This window comes from Sciurus carolinensis, chromosome 3 (assembly GCF_902686445.1).
Source record: "Sciurus carolinensis chromosome 3, mSciCar1.2, whole genome shotgun sequence".
NCBI lineage: Eukaryota > Metazoa > Chordata > Mammalia > Rodentia > Sciuridae > Sciurus > Sciurus carolinensis.
Genome location: NC_062215.1, coordinates 24,866,307 through 24,889,662, shown reverse-complemented (window position 1 = coordinate 24,889,662; position 23,356 = coordinate 24,866,307). Strand labels below are relative to the sequence as shown.

The window sequence follows — 23,356 nt, the reverse complement described above, 5'->3', positions numbered from 1 at the left end:
TACTTTAGTATAATAATTTCTAAATATAGATGGATAAAGAGGAATTCCTCTGAGCTTGGATGCAGTGTTTAGCCTTTGTTGCTTTCCTAGTTTTAATAGTTGATTCTAGAGATACTTTATATAATAAAAATATTTAGTTTAGTTATAAATATAATTTGTTTTTTCTTTTTTTTTTTTTAATAATAGGCTTTTTTTTTTTTTTTTTTTTTTGCGGTGCTGGGGATCAAACCCAGGGCCTTGTGCTTGCAAGGCAAGCACTCTACCAACTGAGCTATCTCCCCAGCCCTTTTTTTCCTATGTTTAGTCTAATTCTTTGAGAATCAAAATAAGATTGTAGTCTTCCATTAAATGAAATAAAAGACTAAATATTAACTATAAATTGCTTTCTTTGCCCTTTATTAATAATAGTAAAAGCTTTTCACTGTTAAACACTGCGGTGGGGGTGGTTTCTCAGAAAATCTAGTGACATGTTTGTTCTGGAGGTTGAAGGTTGGCAGATCATGGTGTCCTCAATTTAGCCGGGAGGCAAGGTTGTTTTAATTTAGCTGGGGGACAAGGTTGTTGTAATCTAACTGGGAAATAAGGTTGTTTTGGTCTGAGCTGTCATACAGAGGGAATGTGTACTTTGAGAAGAAGCATAGATTGTACTTTTGAAGGTTTTTGCTATTTTGAACTAACCATAACCAACCTGGTTACATCAATGACAACTTGCAGCTCCAGACCAGTCCTTTGCTGAAACATTTATCCAGTTGCCCACCATCCCATCCCTGTCTGCAAGCCCCTCAAACTGGACATGCTTAAAACTCGTACTCTAAAATCTCTTCCCATAGTGTCTATGTTGGTTGTCTGAGTCAGAATCCTAGTCTTTTTTTTTTTTTTTTTTTGAGATGGGATTCTCGCTAAGTTGCCCAGGTAGTTTCAAACTCTTGGGCCCAACTGATCCTTTTGTGTGAGCTGAGATTACAGGCAACTGGAGAGGCTGAGGCAGGAGGCTCATAAGTTCAAGGACAGCGTGGGCAACTTAGTGAGACCCTGTCTCAAAATTAAAAAAAACGACTGGGGATATAGCTGTGGTAGAGTGTTCCTGGGTCAGGGAAAGAGTATATGTCAAAACATGTGAGTAGGTTAAGTATTTCCTCCCCCAAATACTGGGGATTGAGCCCAGGGGCACTCTACCACTGAGCTACATCCTCAACACTTTTATTTCTTATTTTGATACTGGATCTTGCTAAATTGCTAAGGCTGGCCTCAAACTTGCCATCCTTCTTCTTCAGCTTTCCAAGGAACCGGGCTTACAGGCAAGCATCACATAGCAAGTTAAAGATCTTGAAGAAAAACACTTATCCTAGCTTACCCACACGGTTACTATAGTCAATGACAAGGGTCCTTTTAAGAGAGACACAAGGGAACTGTTGTTGTGGCTCAATGGTAGAGTGCTTGCCTAGTATGTGTGAGGCACTAGGTTTGATCCTCAGCACCACATAAAAATAAAGGTATAAAAAAATTATAAAAATACTTTTTAAAAATAGACACAGGAAGAGAGCACACACTGAGAAGAGGTGGTGACATTGTGACCACAGAAGCAAATTTTGGAGTGATGTCACAAATTAAGGAATGCTGATAGTCACCAAAAGAACAGGTTGTCCTGAACAGGGAGCCTTTCTCTTGCTGTGCCCCACTAGGGACACCACACTCTTATCTCACAGACATAATTCCCTCATCTCAATATGTTCTTTGAAGCAGTTCAAGGAGCATATTTTTAAATAAAACTTTTAAACTTTTTTTGAGATAATAGTAGATTTACATGCAGTTGTAAAAAGCAGTACCCATTAGTTTTCCCCAATGATAACATCTCTAAAAACTTGCCTATGATATCACAACAAGAGGTCAACATGGATACAGTTCATAACTCTTCAGATTTCTCCAGTTTACTTGTTCTTGTGTGTTTAGTTCTATGCAATTTGGTCACATCATAGTTTTGTGTAATCCAGATACAGAACAGTGCCATGTCCATGAGGATCCCTTGCACAGACCTCCTATAACCTCCCTTCTTGGCTTAAATCACTATTCTTTATTTCAGAAGTATTACATAAATGGAATATATGGTAAGCAATCTAAATGCTTGTTAAAGCATAATTCTCTGGAGATTTCAACCAAGTTCTAGCATGTAGCAATAGTTCCTTTTTTTTTTTTTTGGTACTGGGAGGATTGAACTCGGGGCACTTAACCAGTAAGCCACATCCCCAGCCCCTTTTTTTTATTTTGAGACAGGGTCTTGTTAAATTGCTTAGGGCCTAAGTTGCTGAGGCTGGCTTTGAACTTGTGGTCCTCCTGCTTCAGCCTCCCAAGCTGCTGGGATTACAGGTGTGCACCACCATGCCTGGCTCAATAATTCCTTTTTTATTGCTGAGTGGTAGTCCATCCTGTACCTTTTTACAGTGTTCTCTTCAATTTTCTAAAGAGGCGGCCAGTGTATACCTCCTGGCCATAGCTGATTCAATGAGAGAGCACTGGTCCACTCTAGTTGGGCCAATGAGTCCCTCCCTCAGAAAATCTAGAATTGGACTGAGAGATTCCCATTCTTTCAAAATCTGGCATTTTGGAGAACAGATAGGGTAGCTTAAAAATCCAGATCTATTAACAGAAACCATTCTACTTCATGTAGTGCAGGAGACCAAGAAAGTTGGCCTACACTGAAACAAAAGGAATCCAAGGTAGAGAGGCAGGATGAGAGATGTAAAGGGAAAACAAGTGTTACTTAGTGTTCCGGCCCCTATTGCTGGGAGTCTTCTAGGCTTGGATTCTGAACACTCCTTTATCATCACCACCATCTCCCCCATCTGCCCCTTGTTCATCTGGGCTTCTTTGATATGACTCAACTAGACTGGAGTCTTATTTACAATAGAAGTGAACTATTTAAAATATTCTATGGGGCAGATGGGAATGGGAAGGGTTGTAGATTGAGACAGACATTATCACCCTATACACATGTATGAAAAGAATTTAAAAAAATATTTAAGCCAAAAAAAGTTAATGAAAAGAAAAAAATAATGAAAGTTCAAAAAAATAAAAAATAAAATATTCTAGCCCTTAAAAATCCTTTGTATTCTGGGTCTGCTTCTTCCTTTTCTCTCTCCCACTTTGCAGAGACCACAGAGTATTCTTACCCTATCTGCCATCTCTGTCCCTCTACTTCTTCCAAAGCACACTTCTGTAAGAAGGTATTAACTTAGAGTCAACCTGTATCAACACTGAGGTCCCACAGCCCCTAAGTCCTCAGTTTGTAAAATGAATTCCCTTATCTTCAGATTCTTAAATTACTTTGATGTTGGTTATCTCTTTTCCCCATTAGATTGGGAGACCCCTGAAATCTTAAGACTCCTTCAGCAGTTTTGAAGTTCCCTAAGGGTAGAGATAATGTCTTCATTAATCTAGATCCCTCAAGAGAGGAACTTTTCTTTTTCCTCCTCCTCCTCTTCTTTTTTTTTTAATCCTGGCCTGATACTAGCTCTGCACACTGTGAGTGCTCAATAAATGTTGATTGGCTGAGTAAACAATAAACTTAGTTCCCTGTAGTGTCATATTCTTTCTTTCCACAGGGAGAAAGTAATAACATTAGGCAGAGCAGGCTGGATCTCTTAATGGGATTACCTGGGATTTGTGGGCCGATGATTCTTTCCCCTAACTTTATTGGGTACATCCATCTCCACAGAATAGATATTCCCAAACAGAAACCACTAATGCTGCTGGCCAAATGGTGGGCTACCACTGATTGCCCTGGTTCTGTTAATCTTGATTCTACTGCGACTGAAACTGCAGCCTGCTGCCAGCCCCAAATAGGAAGAACCTAAAATGGTTGTGGCAGTGGTTAAACTAAGAGTAATATGCCCAAGTTCAACAGTGTTGCCATGCATGTATAATCTTAGTAAGTTATTTAAAAAAATATTATTTTAGGCAGAAATCAGTGTTGTCTATCTTTATTTATTTGTAGTTTCTAGGGATTGAACCCCAGCTTCATGCATGCCAGGCAGACACTCTACCACTGAGCCACATCCCCAGTCCAGTAAGTTATTTTTTAAACTTTAGAAATGTAACAACTTGATGGGCTGGAGATGTGGTTCAATGGTAAAGTGCTAGCCTGGCATGCGTGAGGCTCTGGGTTCAATCCCCACCACTCTACACACACACACAACTTGAAAGATAATTCACGTAACATAAAATACATTTATTTAAAGTGCACAATTCAATGCTTTTTGGTATACTCAGAGCTGTCAATTTTACATTTTCTTTATTCCCAAAGGAAACACCATACCCATTAGTAGTAGTCACTCCCCATTTTCCCTTAACCCCAGGATACCATTAATCTATTTTATGTCTCTAGATTTGTCTATTCTGGACATTTAATATAAATAGAATTATACAATACGTACTTTTATGTGACTGGCATCTTTTACTTAGCACGTTTTCAAGGTTCATTCATGTTGTAGTAGATACCTGTACTTCATTCCTTTTTATTGCTAAAGAATATTCCATTGTTTAAATATACCACGTTTTGTTTATCAATTTATCAGCCAATGGACATTTGAGCTGTTTTAGTACTGGGAATTGAACCCAGAGGCAGTTCTACCACCGAACTACATGCCCAAGCATTTTTATTTTGAGATAGAGTCTCACTAAATTATTGAGGGCCTTGCTAAGTTCACCTTGAACTTGTTATCCTCCTGCCTCAGTCTCGACTGGGATTGCAGGTGTGCACCACCATGCCTGGCTTGTTTCCACTTTTGGCAAATTATTTCTCCATATTTCAATTTATTAATCAATAAAAATAAAAATTAATAACTGGCTAGGAAGATTATGTGAGGTACACAGGGGATATATGAAATATATTATAAACTATAAATTACTACATTAATGTAGACATCTGAATTATTTATGAAATTAGCTAAGGAGGGCACTGGGACCAGTGTAACTTTCCCGAGTTTATGGCCTATTATTGACTAACTTAGGGCAATTAGGTATCTTTTTGAGTTTCATCTCCAATGGAGTCCACTTTGGTTTTTTCCTAGGTAATGGGTTGCACATCTTAGCCCTGACCTGTTTCATCTCTACCTGTTGCTAGGAGACCAGGTTAGATAATGCTTAGCTCAGTGCAACCCACTGCCATGGTAGAAAATCACTCGAATGATATTTGAAATGTGACACTGTGGCAGTTGCATTTCATCCCACTTTTAGTGAGACCAGAGAAAAGGGGTTAAAAGCTATAGGTGTTCTTTAGGGCCTACGTTTATTAAGTATTTTGCCAACTCTTTCTGATGTAGGCTAGCTTTCTTTTACCACTTTCACATTCACATGTGCCAGGGTGACTTTCTACTGTTCATCAAGTAAGTATGCTGAGGGAATGCAAAAATATTTTAATAATAGACTGGGAGAAAATGAATTTGGAAGGAAAACCTGTTGCCATAATAACTAGATTTTTTAAAAAATTGGTTTAGATATAAATACTATTTGCTCCCATACCTTCCTGTTGTTTTTGCAGGTATTTCACAGCTATAAAACACGTGGGGGTAGAGAGGACAGCAGAAGGAGGCTGGGTTGGGCAGTGGATTATGTAAGAATGATTGTTTCCTTTACCACTAGTAGCTGCCTGGAGCATAATTTCCCTTCACAGCCTTGGTATGAGCAGCTGGGGATAATGAACAGTGGTTAAAAATGCTTTGTTCTACACCCAGCAAAAAAAGGATCATTTTGCCAAGTCTATGGAAGGGCTCCTGCTGCTGTTGATGATCACGGTAACCCTCAGGGTAGCAGGGGCAAAGGGTAGGTAATTCACCAGAAAGTGATATTCACTGATTTGGATTATGTGCACCACTGCTCCTCTCCATTCACGTGCTTAATTAAGAGCTGAGTAGTACAAAATAAATGAAACTGCAATTCTTCACTGGAACTATCTAGGAGCAACAGAAATTTTGCGGGGAGGAAGGGTATACTCCAGAAAAACTCCTTTATTTCCATATCCCCATTATATTTCTATTGTAGAGCCAGGGATGGGTTCATGTCACATCTGATTCTTAAGGGGACAAAAGGCTTAAGAGTGCAAGAGAATTCTTGCTGAAATGAAGATACAAGGTAGGTTGTATAGCTTCATTTTCATTTTATCAAGGAGAAATCAAACCAAGTAGCTGTGATTGGGACAATAGTTTGTCCAGGGCATGACTCCAATCATATCAGGAAAACCCCAGTAGGAATGCAGAGATAGAGTTGGCTCAACCTTATGCATTACATCATGTTTCACCTCATTCAAAAGTTTTTGTAAAAGTCTCTATAGTGACTAGCTGGTTGACTGCCTGGGAGTCATTTCCATTTGTTCAGTTCCCAAGAGGAGAGAAAATGGAACTGCTTTCTTATAGTTCAATTAGGCAAATCTGGATGGAGGGTATTGGACTTAGTTCACAAAGGATGCCAAATCCACAATGCTTTTCAAAAACTGCTGGAAAGTCAGAGCAAGAAGGCAGGGCCCCAGATTTCTCAAACTGATACTTTATTGCATCCCTCCCCACCTCAACATAACTGCCAGGACACTAACTGAACAGTTAAGATAGGTGAAGAGAAATCAATTGTGGGGTCTTCTACAATCCTTTTGTTTAACTCAAAAACTTAAAAATAAAAGACCATAAACTGAAGGTTTATTTTAAATTACCTAAATCCCTGGAAGAGTAATTTATTTTTAGCATTAAGATTAACAACAGTAGTCTCATTATTTGGACATCCATACTGAAACTCAACTCTTTAGAAGTTGTAAACCTACGTAGTTTCTAATGACTACTAATTAAAGAAAGACAATAATAAAGCAGGTATGGTGGAACACGCCTGTAATCCCAGTGACTCGGGAGACTGAGGCAGGAGAATCGGAAGTTCAAGGCCAGTCTGGGCAACTCAGCAAGGCACTGTCTCAAAATAAAAAGGGCTGTGGCTAGCTCAATAGTAGAGTGCCCCTGTGTTCAAGTCCAGTACCTAAAAGAAAGAAAGAGAAAAAAGGGCAACAATAAAAGTTAGGTGCATAGGAAAGATTAAAGAGCAGAAAATGCCAATCAGTTATATAGATAGGCTTTCTGTGATTGAAATAGTATTTCCTGTCCATGTTTCAGGAATAAAATGCTTCTTTTGGGAGTTAAAATATCTCTGGTATTCAAATTGAACATCTGAATTCTTGTTGTGCCATTTTTGGCTAGTTTAATGCAACCAGTTGGAGAAAGAGACCAGTTGGAGAAAGAGGCCTGAGGAGAAGGCCTTCAGAGTTAGTACTAAAGACTGAGGACAGATACACTCAAGGCCTAACCTTGAATGGCAATGGGAAAACTCGGAAAACAATCACTTAGTATCAATTCAGGCAGGGCAGCTCTTAACCTGGCACCCTTGTACAGAGGTCCCAAGGAAGAATGGGCACTATAGGTGAGAGGCTGATACAGCTAGAGTTATGTGACTTAGGTAGTCACTCACAAGAATGGAGGCAGAAGCTCTTAACACCATCCTGTATAATGAACATGGCTCCACCTTTACAGGCAGCAGGGCTAAGTAAATCCCTAATGATTTCAGGTTATGAAGTATCTTGATTCATATAACTCATAGTAGAAGCTATATGTTCTATTCTAAACTATGTACAGCACAGATCCAAAAGGCTGGGATGCTTAAAGAGAGTGGCAGAACACATGGTCTTCAAAGATCTGCTTCTCTCTTGCTGGGAAGATCTTGTCACAAATTGGACAATTCAAACAAAGGGTCTGCATTTGCTGCTGCTCCAAGGTATGATCACAGATTTCATCAGCGAAGTCTGATTTGCAGGTGAAGCATTTCTTGATGGAGAGCTGGGAGGAAGTACAAAGAAGTCAACAAAAATGTGGACTCTGTGTGGCAGAGACAGTTCCATCTTGTTTTTCATGTATCCTCAGTGCCTAGCATAATGATTAGCACATGACATAGTGAACGCATGAACAGATTCATATTTGGAGATACTCCCTGGGGTTTTCTCTAACTACAGGATTGAAAAGACCTAATACTGCTAAAGCAGTCAACATAGCTCCAGCCAAGAAGGTGCACTGGATGTGCCTTGTTTGGCTAGCTGCTTAGTTCACATCTCCCTAGTCATGCTACCAAACTTAACTCAGGTGGAGATCATGAACAGAATACTAATGGATGAACTGTGCTTTCTTTTCCCAACCTCCATAGGCTGCCTCAAATCATACTGATCCTACAGACCTCTGGAGTTACCAAAATGAACCACTCTCCCTATGGTCTTCCATAATTGGAGGAGGAAGGGACACATTTTCTTAAGGATTTGATATGAACAGCTCATGAAGCAAATACTTACCAGGTTAGGAGCAGAACTTTCTTGAATACCTGAGGAGAATAAAAAGATTTCCTTCAATAAAAAAAATCATTCCTTGATTCTCGGCTGTGTTCTACTAGAAATTTTCTGTAAAAGCCCTGTTTCTTTTCTCCTCACTGCCTCCGATTCTTTTTCTCATATACACCATTTATTTCTGAAAGAGGGGATCTATGTGAGGAAAAAATAATGAAATAATGGCATTTTCAATAACTATGTTTATATGTTATATAATCAGAAAAAAACAAATGTTTTTCAGAGTGGGAAAAACATTTTTACTTTTTTTTTGGTTACTGGGAATTCAATCTACAACCCTTATTTATTTATTTATTTATTTATTTATTTATTTATTTATTTATTTATTTATTTATTTTTGTGGTGCTGGGGATTGAACCTAGGGCCTTATGCTTTCCAGGCAAGCACTCTACCAACTGAGCTACATCCCCAGTCCCGCCCCCCCTTTTTTTTTTTTTAATTTTGAGACAGAATCTCACTAAATTGCCCAGGTTGAACTCAAATTTGTGATCCTCCAGACTCAGTCTCCTGAGTTGCTGAGATTGTAGGATTGTACTACCACAACTGGCTCTGTCAATTCTTTTGGATGTTATTGAAAATTTTTCTACATTCATTGCTTTCCTTCCTCTATTTGCTAATGTGATCATCTATACAGCACATAAGAAACTAATTTCATACGCTATTATCACCTCTTATATGCAGGTATTCATTAAAAACTTCCTGCGACAAGATGATTTGTCAGAATCCTGATTTCTACCCTCAGCCAATACAATGATGACCCATCTTTATTCTGTGCTTGATCAGCAACACCCACTTGAATTCTCCTGCTACATACTTTTCATTGAAATTCAAGGCACTGAGCAGGGAATCTGGTGCCTCAAACTCAGCATAACCAAAGTCTTTAACCTCTCTGGATTGCTGGTTTCATGTAGTAAACATACTGCATGGATATTTAATCCTCTAAAAATTCCTTAAAGGGGCTGGGCATAGTGGTGCACACCTTTAACCCCAACAACTCTGAAGGTTAAGGTGGGAGGAGCATAAGTTCTAAGCCAGTCTCAGTAACTTAGTGAGACCCTGTCTCAAAAAAAAAAAATATAAAGGGCTGGGGATATAGCTCAGTGGCAGAGTGCTCCTGGGTTCAGTCCTCAGCACTGAAAAAAAGATTCCTTGATGGACTCTTCCATCACAACATAGGCAGGTTCCCTAGAAAAGAATGTTGGGTGGTGATTTAGGAAGGCAGCTCCAGTAGATACTGGATTCCCAAGCAGACAGTGGAGCATTGGGAAGGATGGAGCAGTCAACTGAAGGGGCCTTATACACGTCATCATCATTACTACTATGCCAACCAGTGGAAACATCTCTTGCCAGGTCATCTGTCTCATCAGTCCAGCTGACTGATCTGGAGACACAGGTGCTTCCTCTACCAGTCCCCCTTCATCCCTAGCCAGAAAGTCCATTAGATAAATAGTCCTTTGCTTCCTTTTTATTCTTTTTTTGCTGAGGTTACCATGTTGGGAGAAGGAGAGATAATGCAAAGATGCTTAAAAATATTTTTAAGCAAAAAATAAACCTGTTCTTCATCTACTGCAAAGATTTGGTTGTTACTTTTAAGATAACATTACTGCTTTAAATTGTACAACAAAGTCTTGCATTACCTTTGGAAAAAAAAGAGAAAAGCTCCCTGTTTGGCAGGAACATGTTACCCCAAGTTCCTGTGTAACTACTGGTTTTCACCCCTATTTCCTGTCCTACCATTCAGGAGTCTCAATGGAGCATACTCCTGCTCCCCTTGATTGGGACATCAGTGGGCTACCATAACTGCCAGTTTCTGGGCAGCATAACCTGCTTTCCAAACCTTAATTAGTTTCCTCCACTTTGTATGTGTATATCTTCTACACAAAGACATTTCTCTGATTTATACATTTGGAATATAGCCGCGGGACTCAATTTGTGTCTGCTGCCTCTAGGCGAATGATCTGATTTGCGTCTTCTCAATTCAGATTTATTTCTCAATTAACACTTCTTGCCTGGCAATCTTTCTATTGGGTCCTCAGTTTCTGCCCAGCAAGTCTTAACAATGAGGTTGGTCTTAATTAGCATCTCAGGCAAAAAAAAAAAAAAAAAAAAATTAGTGGTGGGGGATGCAGGCAAGGATTTTCCAGTCAGAATGGCAAAATTGTCTTACCAGAATATGGGTTTCCATAGACAAGACCTGGATTTTGTCCGGCACATCCTTGATCTGAAGTAGGCACTTGACATGGCAAAGAGTCAAAATCCAGACCCATGTAACTCAGCAATCTGCTGTTCTCTCTCTTTAAGTGCTAGATAGAGAATTTAAGACATATTGAAAGAGAACAACAGAGAAAGGTCAGTCACCAGGAACTGACTAAAGTAGTTCTCAATTAACAATGTAGAATTGTGAAGCCCAATAAATGAGAATCCAGAATTCTTCAAAGGGGGAAGAACAGTTTCAATAGTCCAAAGATCAGGCCCTTTATATCTGAATTTGAATATATTTACTGAATTTCATTTATATTATTACAAGAAGAATTTTAAATCATTAATATATCCTGAAACTGAAAGAGGTGGTGCAAAAGTGTTTGGATACTTAATATAGAAGGAGCTATATTAAGATTGAAACTGTTATATTTTATATAAACATATATTAAAATTCCATTTTTCCCCCTCTGGGTGCAAAGATATTCATTCTTTTAAAAATGTTTAAAAAATATTCCCCCCTTTCCTCCCCTCAAGTCAACTTTTGTGCTCCAGAAAATTTTCTATTCCATAAGTTTGAACATAAAACTTCACTTATTAAAATAATTTGTACATGTAGAAAGAAAAATGACTTTTTAAAATATATAAGGGCAGCTGCTAAATCGATGTATTATATATTATGGTTTCTGTAAGAATTTTTTCTGTTATTTTTACATCTAACAAAGGAAAAATATTAAAACAAGGATAAGGAACGATTCCAGTGGGATGATTTTAACATGCAAAATGTCCCTGGGGTTTCTTCTTTGCTGCTTTCTTCCTCCTTACCCTGCTCCCCAACCCCATACACTTTCTATAAAACTTGAAAATAGAAACAAAAATCCTCAACTGTTGTAAATCATGCAATTAAAGTTGATTACTTATAAATATAAACTTTGGATCTGTTAAATTTGATTTCTTATTGCCTATTGTTAAATAAACTGGGTGAGACAGACAAAAAATCATTTTATCAGGAGCAGAATTGTTCTTCTTAGAACGATTTCTTTACATAATGTAAATATTCATCTGATATAATTTTCCTTTCTTCATGTTTTATCCCATCAAATGGACAGACCAATAAAGACAATGAGAGACAAGAAGGGAAGGTGGAAGGAAGGTAATGAGAAAGATCAAGAATGAGAGAGAAGAAGATACCAGTGGCACAGAGAGCATGTAGTTTTTAGAAAAAAGAAAATAAACTTCCCCTTAAAATCATAAGATGGTTTTACTACAGTTCTGAACAAAGCTTCCAAATACCAGATCTCTCTCTCCTTCTGGATTGAGTATATAACCTGACCCTTGACCATCAGACTAACCCAGGAAAACAGGATTCAAATTCAAAGTATAATTATCTAAATCAAGAGACTGAGCATGACGAGACAAGAAATAGACCCCAAAGCTCTTCTACAATCATTAAACACATTGGCATAAATAATATAATCAAAAGTAGAAATTATCAAGGGGAAATTAGTGTTTATGGTGTTTCAGTGCTACAAGATGAAAAGTTCTGGAGATCTGTTATACAACAATGTGAATATACTTAAAACTGTATGCTAAAATTATTAAGACAGTACATTTTTATGTTATATGGTTTTTTAACCACAATTTAGAAAAGAAAAAAAAGTAGAAGTAGTCACTTGGAGGCATAGCTTGAAAGGGTTACAAAAGTATAGAGATGCAGGAGCTAGTCATATGGATACATGCCTGTAATCCAAGGACTCAGAGGATAGCAAATTCAAAAGCAAAAGGTCAGCCTCAGCAATCTAGTGGGACTGTCTCAAAATAAACCTGGGAGTTTGGCTCAGTGGCACAGGACTTCTGGGTTCAATTCATAGTACCATCCCCTCCCCGCAAAGAACATATAGTATTGCGAGAACTATAGCTCTAATAACAGTGAGAATGCATGAACAGCTGGGTCTTTGATGATGGGCATGAGAATGACTTCAAGTAAATCACTTTATTTGCTGTAACTGCAATCAGTCAATCAATCAAATCAATCAATAATAACAACAGCACTTAACACACAGAAGATAACCAATACTGTTTGGATGAGTGAATTAACTGATTAGTAAATGAATGCACAGCATCTATAGCAGCCTACCATGGGTCCAGCATTGGCACAGACAACCACTTCTCCTGGTTTGGCAGCAAAGAAAAAGGAAAAAGTCATGCTAAAGGAAAGGGATCCCTCAGTTAACATAAATTTGATGTAGGGTCATACCCTCCCTCCCAAAGACAGTACTTAAAATAGTTATGAAGTTAAAAGCAGTAAATTAGGTCTTCAGCAGGGTTACTTCTTTCAAGATGACTACTGCCATGCCAAACAAGTTTCAGTTTTAGAACAGAGAGATGGTTTTGTGGTAGATAAGGAAACTAGATTTTGGGACAGTTTCACCCACTGTTCAACTTTCTACTTTATCACTGCATTGCTGGGATACACTGCTCCTTCCCCTTAAAACTTTGGGTTTTCCTGCCTTTTTCCAAACACTTACATCATTTTCTTTTTCCATTCTCTCTTTCTCTCTCTGCAGAACATCACATATAATCTTGTTCTCACTCAGTCTTCTTGACAGTTCGAAATTCTCATCCTGTCAATAATTTAAAAATTAGAATTAGGATCACATATTGCAATCTGGGTCCCCGGTGGGAGACTGTAGAGGATCTGGCTTTCCAAAGGGGTGGGATTGAGGTAGAGGAGAGGGACTTCAGAGGAAGGAGTGGTACAATGGGGTATTGACTTACAGAAGTCACTTAATCAAATGCTGGAAGGCCTGAACTGGCATTTTATTTGGTGTAGCTGTGACTAAGTGACTTAAAGAGAAAAAGTAAGCTTGGGGAAACCTCAAGACTGACATATCAGAATCAGGGTAAAAGGGAGCTTGTTTAATCCCATACAACCATGAAACAATCCTGTTCATTTTGAATAAGCACCTCACTCCATAAAACCTGTAGCACTTAGCTTCAGGTTGGTGTGATTCCCTCCCAGGGTTAGGACAGGTATCTGGGCTCAAGTTCCACTGGGGAAGAAGGAACACTGGAAGGCACTTGTCCCAGGCTGCAAGGAACCCAGACTGGGGTCTTGAGCTTCCCAGAATGATGGGTTGACCTAACTAGGTTCATGCTTCAGTTTTTTCCATCTCCTACTTGTATAAACACACGTGCGCGTACCTCACAAACACACTAAAGCTAATCCTACTTGTTGTGGTTTTTGTTCCAAGATTTTTTATTTGAATGCTGGTGCCCAAACTGCTGTGCGCTGCTAGCCGACCCTGAGGTAGTAATGCGAGAGGGGGCTACCCGATGACAGTGCTGACTGCAGGCTCCTTGCTCCCCATCCCCACTGGCTCCTGCTGGCTCTTCTGGTCCTGCTTCACTTCCTCAAAAGGCAGAAATAAGAAAGGACTGAGTCTGCACAAAACCGGCTCAGTGGTTAAAAAACTTCCCTGAGACCCATGGCTAGGCTGAGGCCTATATTTCCAGAAACACCCCAGGCTGGCTTCTGGTTTCTTACTCCATCCCTCCCTTTCTAGTAGGAAATTTTTCTTCTTAACAAAGGTGTACATTTTGGGGACTTGGTCAAAGAATCACAAACCTTCATTCCCCTTGCTTTCCTGGGCCCCTTATCTCTATCACCTACCAGTGCAGCAGCCCTGAGTTGCCTGATCTGTTTGTGGAGTCGTTGGCACTCTTTGTACTTCTCTAAGAAACAGGCTTTCCCGGCCTCTACCTTTGCCTTTAGGCGTTCCACCTCTTGTACTAACTGCTCCTCCACTGTTGTTTTCTTGTTCCTAGGCTCCTGAAGTATAAGACACACAGTCCTCATAGTTAGAGGCCTTTTTGGATGCATGAGAAATAAAGAATTGTGATTGGACAGGTGGAGAGTCCTTGGATCTTGAAAAATATTCCATAAAAACCAAGGAAACCCAGACCTGTCATAGGGAGCTTCAAACCTCTGAATGACTATAGACTAAAACTAATTTCTTGAGAGACTTTTAGGGTCTTGGAAGGGGGTCTGGAGGAGGAAGAGAGAGGGGAGGGTGAGAGGGTAGAAGGGAGGTTAGACATGATCAATGCATAATATATGCATGTATAGAAACAGCACAGTAACATTCATTTATACAATAAGTCTTAATAAAAAAATAATAATTTCTTTGCTACATCAGACATCACTAACTCAAATGTGCTTAAGGGACCAGGCAAGTGGTTAAGTGAATGAAAAAGTTAAATGCAACCAGTGAAGACTGAGCTGGGGTGTAGCTCAGTGGTAGAGCACATGCTTATCATATGTAAGCTGGTTCAATCCCCAGCACCAAACAAACAAATAAATAAAAAAAACATTGAAGCTGGGTGTGGTGGCTCATACCTGTTATCCCAGTTACTAGGAAGTCTAAGGCAGAATCACAATTTGAGGCCAGCCTCTGCAACTTACTGAGACCCTGTCTCAAAATTTTAAAAGGGCTGAGGATGTAGTCAGTGGCAGAATACTTGCTTAGTACGTGCCAGGCCCTGGGTTCAATCCCCAGTACCACAAAAAAACAAAACAAAAATACCCAGTGAAGACTGCAGCCAAATGGAGTACAAATAACTCATCCAAAGTGTATATAGTTACTCAGCTTCATATATTGCTGCTGTGAAGGAATGTGGGCTCAGGGTTGACAGATAATCTAATTTTTCAAAAAATGCTAGAAACATAATTTTTTTTGTGGGGAGGTACTAGGGATTGAACTTGGGGGGTTTAACCACTGAGCACATGTCCAGCCCCTTTTAATTTTGAGACAGGGTCTCACTAAGTTGCTTAGGGCCTCACTTTTGCTGAGGCTGGCTTTGAACTTGTGATCCTCCTGCCTCAGACTCTGGAGCTGCTGGAATTAAAGGCATTTACCACAGCCACCAGGTGAAACATAATTTTTTTATGAGAAATATTCTCAGATTATCTTCAAATTTTGGTAACCAATTCATTTTCTAAAAAGGTACCCCCTAAGCCAAATAAAACATTTTCCTTTCTTTCTTTCTTTTTTTGAGATGGACTCTTGCTATGTGGCTCAGGTGCTCAGGCTGATATTGAACTTCTGGGCTCAAGTGATCCTTCCACCTAAGCCTACTTTATCTTATATAGTAGGTACTCAAAAACTAACTGAAGGGCTGGGATTGTAACTTGGTGGTAGAGCAACTGCCTTGCACATGTGAGGTACTTAGTGCAGTCCTCAGCATCACATAAAAATAAACAGAATAAAGGTTAAAAAAACCCAATTGACTGAATATACTTGACTTATGAACAATGTATATATGATGTGAGTTATATTCCAATAGTTGTACCCTCAAACACGACTTCTCATGACCTTATAGCAATTTAGAAAATAAACCTTCCAGGTACCTGTCGGCACCATGAGGCTTCTTTTCAACAATATATTATAGGAAATTGTTAGTTAGTTACAGGAAATTATTAGCCAGTTAGGTATTCACTATTATATTGCTGTAATTCAGAATGATTTATAATAATAATTGTTATATATTAATTATGATAAAATTTGCTTTGAGTGTTGTTGTAGTTACCTGTTATAGAGCTATTTGTAACCATTAATTTGTCTGCCCCACAATAACACTTTAGGAGGGAGCAGGAGTTAGTCTGTGTGATTCCTAGCCCCAGAATCTATTTGTTATAACTTGTCATGATGTTTAATTTTCAATATTCCTTTATCACTCATCACACATTATACATGCCCACCTCTCCTAAACATTTTGTAAATGGCAGATTCTCTATCCTTTTGGGTAGCAAGTAAAATATCCAAAAGTGAATGTTATTCTAATCTGTCTTGTTTATCCTCTTCCACACCTGAAAACAGACCCTCATTCCTCCCTTTCTTCAGGCTCCCTCCCACAGAGCCACGCAAAAACAGACGTGCCATTAACTCCTGCTGTTTCTTCGTTGTTGTAGTTTCTTTCTGCTTCATATCCTCCACTATCTGCTGGAGCTTCTTCTGCTGCTCCCTCTGCAAAAAAATAAAAACAAAAAACAGATTTCAGTATCACTGGCAGGAAAACACACACACACACACACACACACACACACACACACACACGGAGGAAGGGCCTGCTGAACTCATGAACAAGCAGGATGCAGAGGGAAAGCTATCTCTTAGTTGCCTAGTAAAGTCGTGAGAAAATTTTGCATAAGATGGTTTTCTCTGAGATCTTTCCCACAGTCACAGATATTCAGGTATATCACAAAGAAAGAACAATGTATACTTTCTTGTAAATGACTAAAAATATTTCTTCCATGACTTTACCTGTTCAGTCAAACTGAGGAATAGTTGGCCATTTTCCTTTTTCAGATGTTCCAACTGTTCTGCCTTATCTTGATCTCCCTGAACAAGCTTCTCCATTTCCTTCTCTTGAGTTGACAGTTGGGCCTAAAGCAAAAGTAGTGAATATAACACCAAGATAAAAAGGAAAACTAACCAGGAACAATGCTAAAACTTTAATATATAAAAACAAAGAAATGTGTTTCCCTAGAAACTGCCAAATCCCTTAGAACTCTTACTTTTCAGCTCTACCTTAAGTCCCAAGAATCTGACTCACCTGAGTAAAATAAAATGAACCACTCTTTACATTAAAGCCCTACTTTAAGGCACAGATTCCTAAAAATGACAGCAGTACAGGCTTTTGAATAAGATTTTGTCTGAAAAGATCTTTTTTTTTTTTTTTTGTACAGGGAATTGAACTCAGGGGTGCTTAACCACTGAGTCATATCCCCAACCCTTTTTCATATTTTATTTAGAGACAGGGTCTTGCTGAGTTGCTTAGGGCCTTGCTAGGTTGCTGAGGCTGACTTTGAAGTAGCAAACCTCTTGTCTCAGTCCCCCAAGCTGGCCTGAAAATATTTCACAGCTAAAAGAAAAGGGTTTGAAAACCATGGTATAGATGTCCATCATCCATCGTAAGAGTTTATAATACATAAATTTTGAACAAGTTATTCAGTTCCTTGTGGGCTATAACTATTTAAAAAAAGTATGGGTGGGAGTCACCTGTTTCAAGAATGGAAAACATATAAACCTGAAACTCTAGTCTGATGCTCTGAAAGGTATGCCATTTGGCACTTAGTACAATGCAATGCATCTTCCCAGGCTACCAGATTAGGGTGGTGGCAAAGCTAAGGAAATACCCTTTGGCAAAGCTATAACTTTACCTACCTGAAGCTGATCCACTCTGATTCCCATCTTCTCATTTTCTGAGGATACCTTCTGGTTATGTTCTTTCAGTCTGTGAAGATGGGGATAACTATGTGAAATATTCACTGATTATTCCAGGTCAGCTCCCCTAGGCATAACTGATTTAAGGCTGACCTGGCCCTAAGTCTACAGAGTTAATCACGTCTATCACTGTCAATAGAAATGTTCTCTAACAAATTCCAGAAATCTGATCTGACTCTATGTGACAGTCCTTATGATATAGCAGCTCCTCCTATCCAAGAATTATAGGACACACTCACTGAAGCAGCTCAGTCTCCCAACAGGCCTTCTGCTCTTTCACTTTCTGTTCCAATTTCTTATTGATACTCTGTAGAGTTTCCAGTTCCTCCTATAAATTGAAACATCATCAAAGGGACAGATCATTTCTAAGACACTTTATTATTTTAGGCAGTCAACAAATATTTATTGAGTATTTACTGCATATTAGGCATGGCATGATACAGCAGTAAATGAAATATCCAAGTAAAGACATTTCCATATGAAAAAAAAATTTTTTTTTTTTTTGTACCAGGATTGAACCCAGGGGTGCTTAACCACTGGGTCACATCACCAGCCTCTTTTTTAAAAAAATTTATTTAGAGACGGGGTCTCGCTGCTTTTTGTTTTGCTTTGTTTTGGTACCGGGGATTGAACTCAAGGTCAATCAACCACTAAGCCACATCCCCAGCCCTATTTTGTATTTTATTTAGAGACAGGGCAACTCAGTGCCTTGCCATTGCTGAGGATGGCTTTGAACTCGTGATCCTCCTGCCTCAGCCTCCCATTACAGGCATGTACCACCATGCCCATCGTGAAAATATTTTTAAATCCAATGTAGCTAAAACATAATTTAATTATAATCATGTAAACAATAAAAAATGAGATATTTTCTATTTTTCATACTAAGTTTTTGCAATTTGGTATATATTTTATGATCACAGCATGTCTTAATGCAGCTGCATTTCAAATGTTTAATGGCCAAATATGGCTAGCAGTCACCATACTGGTTCTAGACATTTGTTTTTGCTTTCCCAGTTTCCTTTTGCACTAAAGTCAACCTCACATGTCAATGTCAACTCCCTGCTTTTAGCTACAAGTTTCTCAAAGTTATTGCACATAGCATGTAGAGAAAATTTTCTTTAGCTTAGCTTCTAGCATTATCAACTCATTCCTTGCTTGCTGATTTGGAGGATGATTCAAAAGTGGAGAAACATCAAAGAGAATAATCTATAACCTTACGTGAATACTAACTCTTCTCCCTCTTGATGTTTACGTTCTAGTTAATTAAAAGAAAATATTTCAAATTATAAATACACAAAAGGCAGAAACAGACTACCTGAGTTTGAATCTTGTGCTCCATCATTGATTACTTAACTCTCCTAAATCTTAGATTACTTACTCATCTACAAAACTGGGATAATAACAGTGACACTATTTGGTAGATGAGTAATCTGAGTTTAGGAAGGTTAATTTTTATTTTTATTATAAATAAAATAATCCATATAAAACTTTTAAAACTGTGCCTATTCAAAAAATATTGGCATAAGGGATTGAGATCATAAGTAAAACAGAAAACAATGCTGGGCAAGAGATACTATCTAATTCTGATCTTCATGTTCCAAGTTCACCTTTAACTAGCAGTCATACCTGCTTCTGTTGGAGCTCAGCCTGCAGGTCTGAGTTCTGCTTCTGGAGGCTGGCACAGCTGTCCTTCAGCTCCTGGTTTTCTTTGCAAAGCTCCTTGTTGTGCTGCTCAATCTCTTCCACCTTTCCCTACAAAAGAACATTCCACATACTATATTCTAGTAAAAAATTCCCATATACTGGGATGGTGAGGGTCTAACTGAGTCTCACTCACTGGAATGACATTTATGTATCCCAATGGGAGCAGCTCCTCAGTATGTATGCAAGCAGAGGTGTGTCTGTATAATTGCAGCATTATGCCTGCCATTAGCATGAAAGAAAAGAAAAGCAAAAATAACGGCCATAAAAAGTTACAAGGGGAAATGAGAGAAGAATACAGATGATTCTTATAGATTCATAGTATTATTTGTCTTTCTCAAAGGACTTGAAGCCAGGTACAGTGGGGTTTTTGTTTGTTTATTTGTTTGGTGTCAGGGATTGAACTCAAGGGTGCTTAACCACTAAGCCACAACCCTCCCCACCCCTTTTTATTTTTTATTTTGAGACAGGGTCTCACTAGGTTGCTTACAGCCTTACAGCCTCACTAAGTTGCTGAGGCTGGCTTCAAATCTGCCACCCTCCTGCCTCAGCCTCTGGAGCCACTGGGATTATAGGAATAAGTTACCATGCCTGGGTGGTACAGTTTTATTTATTTATTTATTTTTGTTCTCTGGTACTAGGTATTGAACCCAGGGGCACTTAACCAATGAGCTACATCCCCAGCCCTTTTTATATTTTATTTTGATACAAGGTCTCACTAAGTTGCTTAGGGCTTCCCTAAATTGTTGAGTCTGGTTTTGAACTTGTGATCCTTTCTGCCTCAGCCTCCTAAGTTACTGGGATTACAGTTGTGCTCCACAGTGCCCAGCACAGCAGGTACAGTGTTTTAATTGGTTTTTCATAGCATCTCTAGTGAAAAATAAGTGTCCTGACAGATGAGTTAGTAAATGAATCTAATAATCATGTATTTACAGGCTCTGGGTCAGAACTGGGAGGATACAAAGAAGACTATTTGGTGCTTCTCTCCTTGGTGGAGCTTTTACATTTACTGTGGTCTTAGGACACACAGATGACAAAAATTAAGTACCTAGAAAAGTTAAGGGGATAACTGAATGTCAACTAAGTTAGAGAAAGTTCTAGAGAAGGGAGAATTCACTTAATTGTTATGATTCTTTTTAATATTCCTTGGTGGGTTAAAGTGGGTACTCTATAGGTTTTCCCCAACAGTATCTGTTAAATATTCCATAAAGCCTTGTGGGGCACGGTGGCACATGCCTATAATCCCAGCCTATACATCCAGTGGCTCAGGAGGCTGACACAGGAGGATCACAAATTCAAATCCAGTTTTAGCAACTCAGCAAATAAAATATTTTTTAAAAGGGCTGGGATGTGCCTTAATGGTTAAACTCTCCCGGGTTCAATCCCCGGTACCAAAAAAAAAAAAATTTTTTATAAGCCTTATTGATTGATTCACCAGGCATGGTGGCACACGCCTATAATCCCAGTGGCTCAGGAGGCTAAGGCAGGAGGATGGAAAGTTCAAAGTCAGTCTCAGTAATTTAGTGAAACTCTACATAACTTAAGACACTGTCTCAAAATAAAAAATACAAAGGCTGGGGAAGTGGTTCAGTGGTTAAGCACCCTTGGGTTCAATCCCTGGTACTGAAAAAAAAGATAAGGCCTTATGGACTTAAATTCTACCCTATCTTGGAATTGTTACTCTTAGGGTGGGAAGGATTTGAGATGATTACAGACCTTAGTAGTAACAACCAGGATGTCTTCCTCACTTTCTGGACGGAACTGGAAAGGGATACTTGCTCCCCGGACCACACCATCCTGATCCACATAGCAGAACTGGTAATACTCATCATCCTTAGGCAGGTAATAAGCTGAAAACACAGCAATCCAAAATAAGGTCTATTCTAAATTTTTAAATCTGGAAATAATTTTATTTGCCCCAACAAGCTCAAATTCAAGAGAATTTAGTCTTGGCTACTGTTTTCAACATCTTTGATCTAGTATTTTTCTCACCTTTGAATTGGACTTCCTGCTGTTTGGTTGATTCGTTGTTTATGTCACTAGGCAAAGCAACCCACATGAAGGTGTAATACTCACGGGTTGTCTTCCATCCCACCTGTAATGACAAGAAGGTTTCATTTGGCACCTGACAGGGTTTGGAGAAAAAGTCTTACCTGGGCTATATCATCTTAAAATGCACTTATATTTTACTTGTGTGTATGTTAAAAATAAAATAGAATAAGTTCATTATGATAAGATTCATGTTTTTCGACTTACGATAACTTTATATGGAAAAATGTTTGACACAACTAAAAACTGAGATGCGCATACACAGTTCAAAATATTAGTTTAGGGGCTGGGGAGATAGCTCAGTCGGTAGAGTGCTTGCCTTGCAAGCACAAGGCCCTGGGTTCGATCCCCAGTACCGCAAAAAAAAAAAAAAAAAAAAATTATAAGTATAAAAACTAGATCTTCAACACCCAGGACATGAGCTCCAAATTCTATCTCCAAGACAGACACATACCTGAATGAGAATGATGGGATAAAAAGGTTCTGAGATTGAGAACCTAGGTCCTGCTACCTTCTTGCAATGGTGCTCTTAGAACTTCTAAATCAGAAAGCCCTCCTAACGTACCCTCTACATTTGTTTGTCCTCTACTCTGTCTAATTCAGCCTCTTTACATACCAACTTGGTATTTTTAAATGCATTTAAAAAAAATATGTGTGTGTTAGGGGCAGAGGGGCAAGAGTAAGAACGTTCTAGATCATGAGGCACCACATAAGAGTTCAGGTCTATAAAGTTTGTCTTCAGTGTTTTCCTCAATACATGCTCAGTGTAAGCTTTTTGGTGATAAAGAAATAAAAATTTGGTAGTCAAAATGGCCTCTTCTAGGTACTGAATACAATGAATTGTATGACAAGAATATACCAAAAGATGCCTCAGAGCAGAAAGCTGGCTAAGTGTAAAATACTGTCACTAAATATGAAGAGGAGTAAAAGATTCCTCAAAACTTATTTGGAGGATAAAAGGACACTAGAGAATAGAAAGACATAGAAAGACAGCCATTGTATTTTTAAGGGGAGAATACTCAGCAAATGAGAAGCAAAATCACTTTTATTGCCATATTTTGACTCTGTCTGTGCCCAGTGGGAAAAGAAAGAACTAAAAATAAATTCCATTTTTATATATTAAGGAATTGGAACAAGGTTGAAAAGGCTATACCAAAAGCTCACCAGAAAAGACTAGGGTATATTTTAGAGTCTTGTTAATATACACCCCATTGCTGTAAACATCTCAAAGCCATTGCAGCCTGCGGTGGTACAGGAAGCAGGAATTTTATAGAGTCCTCATTCACATCCTGGAGTTTCTTAATGCACTGTGACCAAAATATCATGGGCAGGCCTAAGAATTATGGCTGCCTTGGAACAAGGAAACAATTTTTATCTACCTACAATTTCTGTCCTTGGCACTTCTACTTGAATAGTCATAGTCCCAGCCTCCCCTTGTGATATGCTAGTTCCCTTCTCTGGAACCTTGGAAATATTTAAATGTATGGTGAAAAAGAGTATGGAGCACAGGAGTGATTATATCCTCCCCCCAGTTATATCTTAAAGGAAGGAGAGCAGACTCCAACATGCTACAGACTCTATCACTAGTGGTAGCTGTCACTATGATTAGAAAAAGTAACACAACGGCATGCATCAAAAAATATTTTCTGGGGCTGGGGAGATAGCTCAGCTGTACCGCAAAAAAAAAAAAAAAAATGTTTCTGGG

The 23,356-nt window shown here is 38.8% G+C and overlaps 1 protein-coding gene across 2 annotated transcripts in view; it reads right to left on the bottom strand.

The window, feature by feature from the left end:
* Window positions 1-4,204: 4,204 nt before the first annotated feature.
* Calcoco2 (calcium binding and coiled-coil domain 2) overlaps window positions 4,205-23,356 on the bottom strand; it is a 30,389-nt gene continuing 11,237 nt past the window's right edge. For both annotated transcript variants that reach the window (XM_047545013.1, XM_047545014.1), the window contains exons 3-13: window positions 21,595-21,697; window positions 21,319-21,452; window positions 19,528-19,653; window positions 18,141-18,229; window positions 17,842-17,911; window positions 16,939-17,061; window positions 16,555-16,641; window positions 13,144-13,239; window positions 10,584-10,719; window positions 8,366-8,394; window positions 4,205-7,862 (exon numbers count right to left, since the gene is read on the bottom strand). In XM_047545013.1, coding sequence (XP_047400969.1) covers window positions 7,686-7,862; window positions 8,366-8,394; window positions 10,584-10,719; window positions 13,144-13,239; window positions 16,555-16,641; window positions 16,939-17,061; window positions 17,842-17,911; window positions 18,141-18,229; window positions 19,528-19,653; window positions 21,319-21,452; window positions 21,595-21,697 — 1,170 coding nt within the window. In that variant the 3' untranslated portion in view covers window positions 4,205-7,685. The remainder of the gene's footprint in view (window positions 7,863-8,365; window positions 8,395-10,583; window positions 10,720-13,143; window positions 13,240-16,554; window positions 16,642-16,938; window positions 17,062-17,841; window positions 17,912-18,140; window positions 18,230-19,527; window positions 19,654-21,318; window positions 21,453-21,594; window positions 21,698-23,356) is intronic.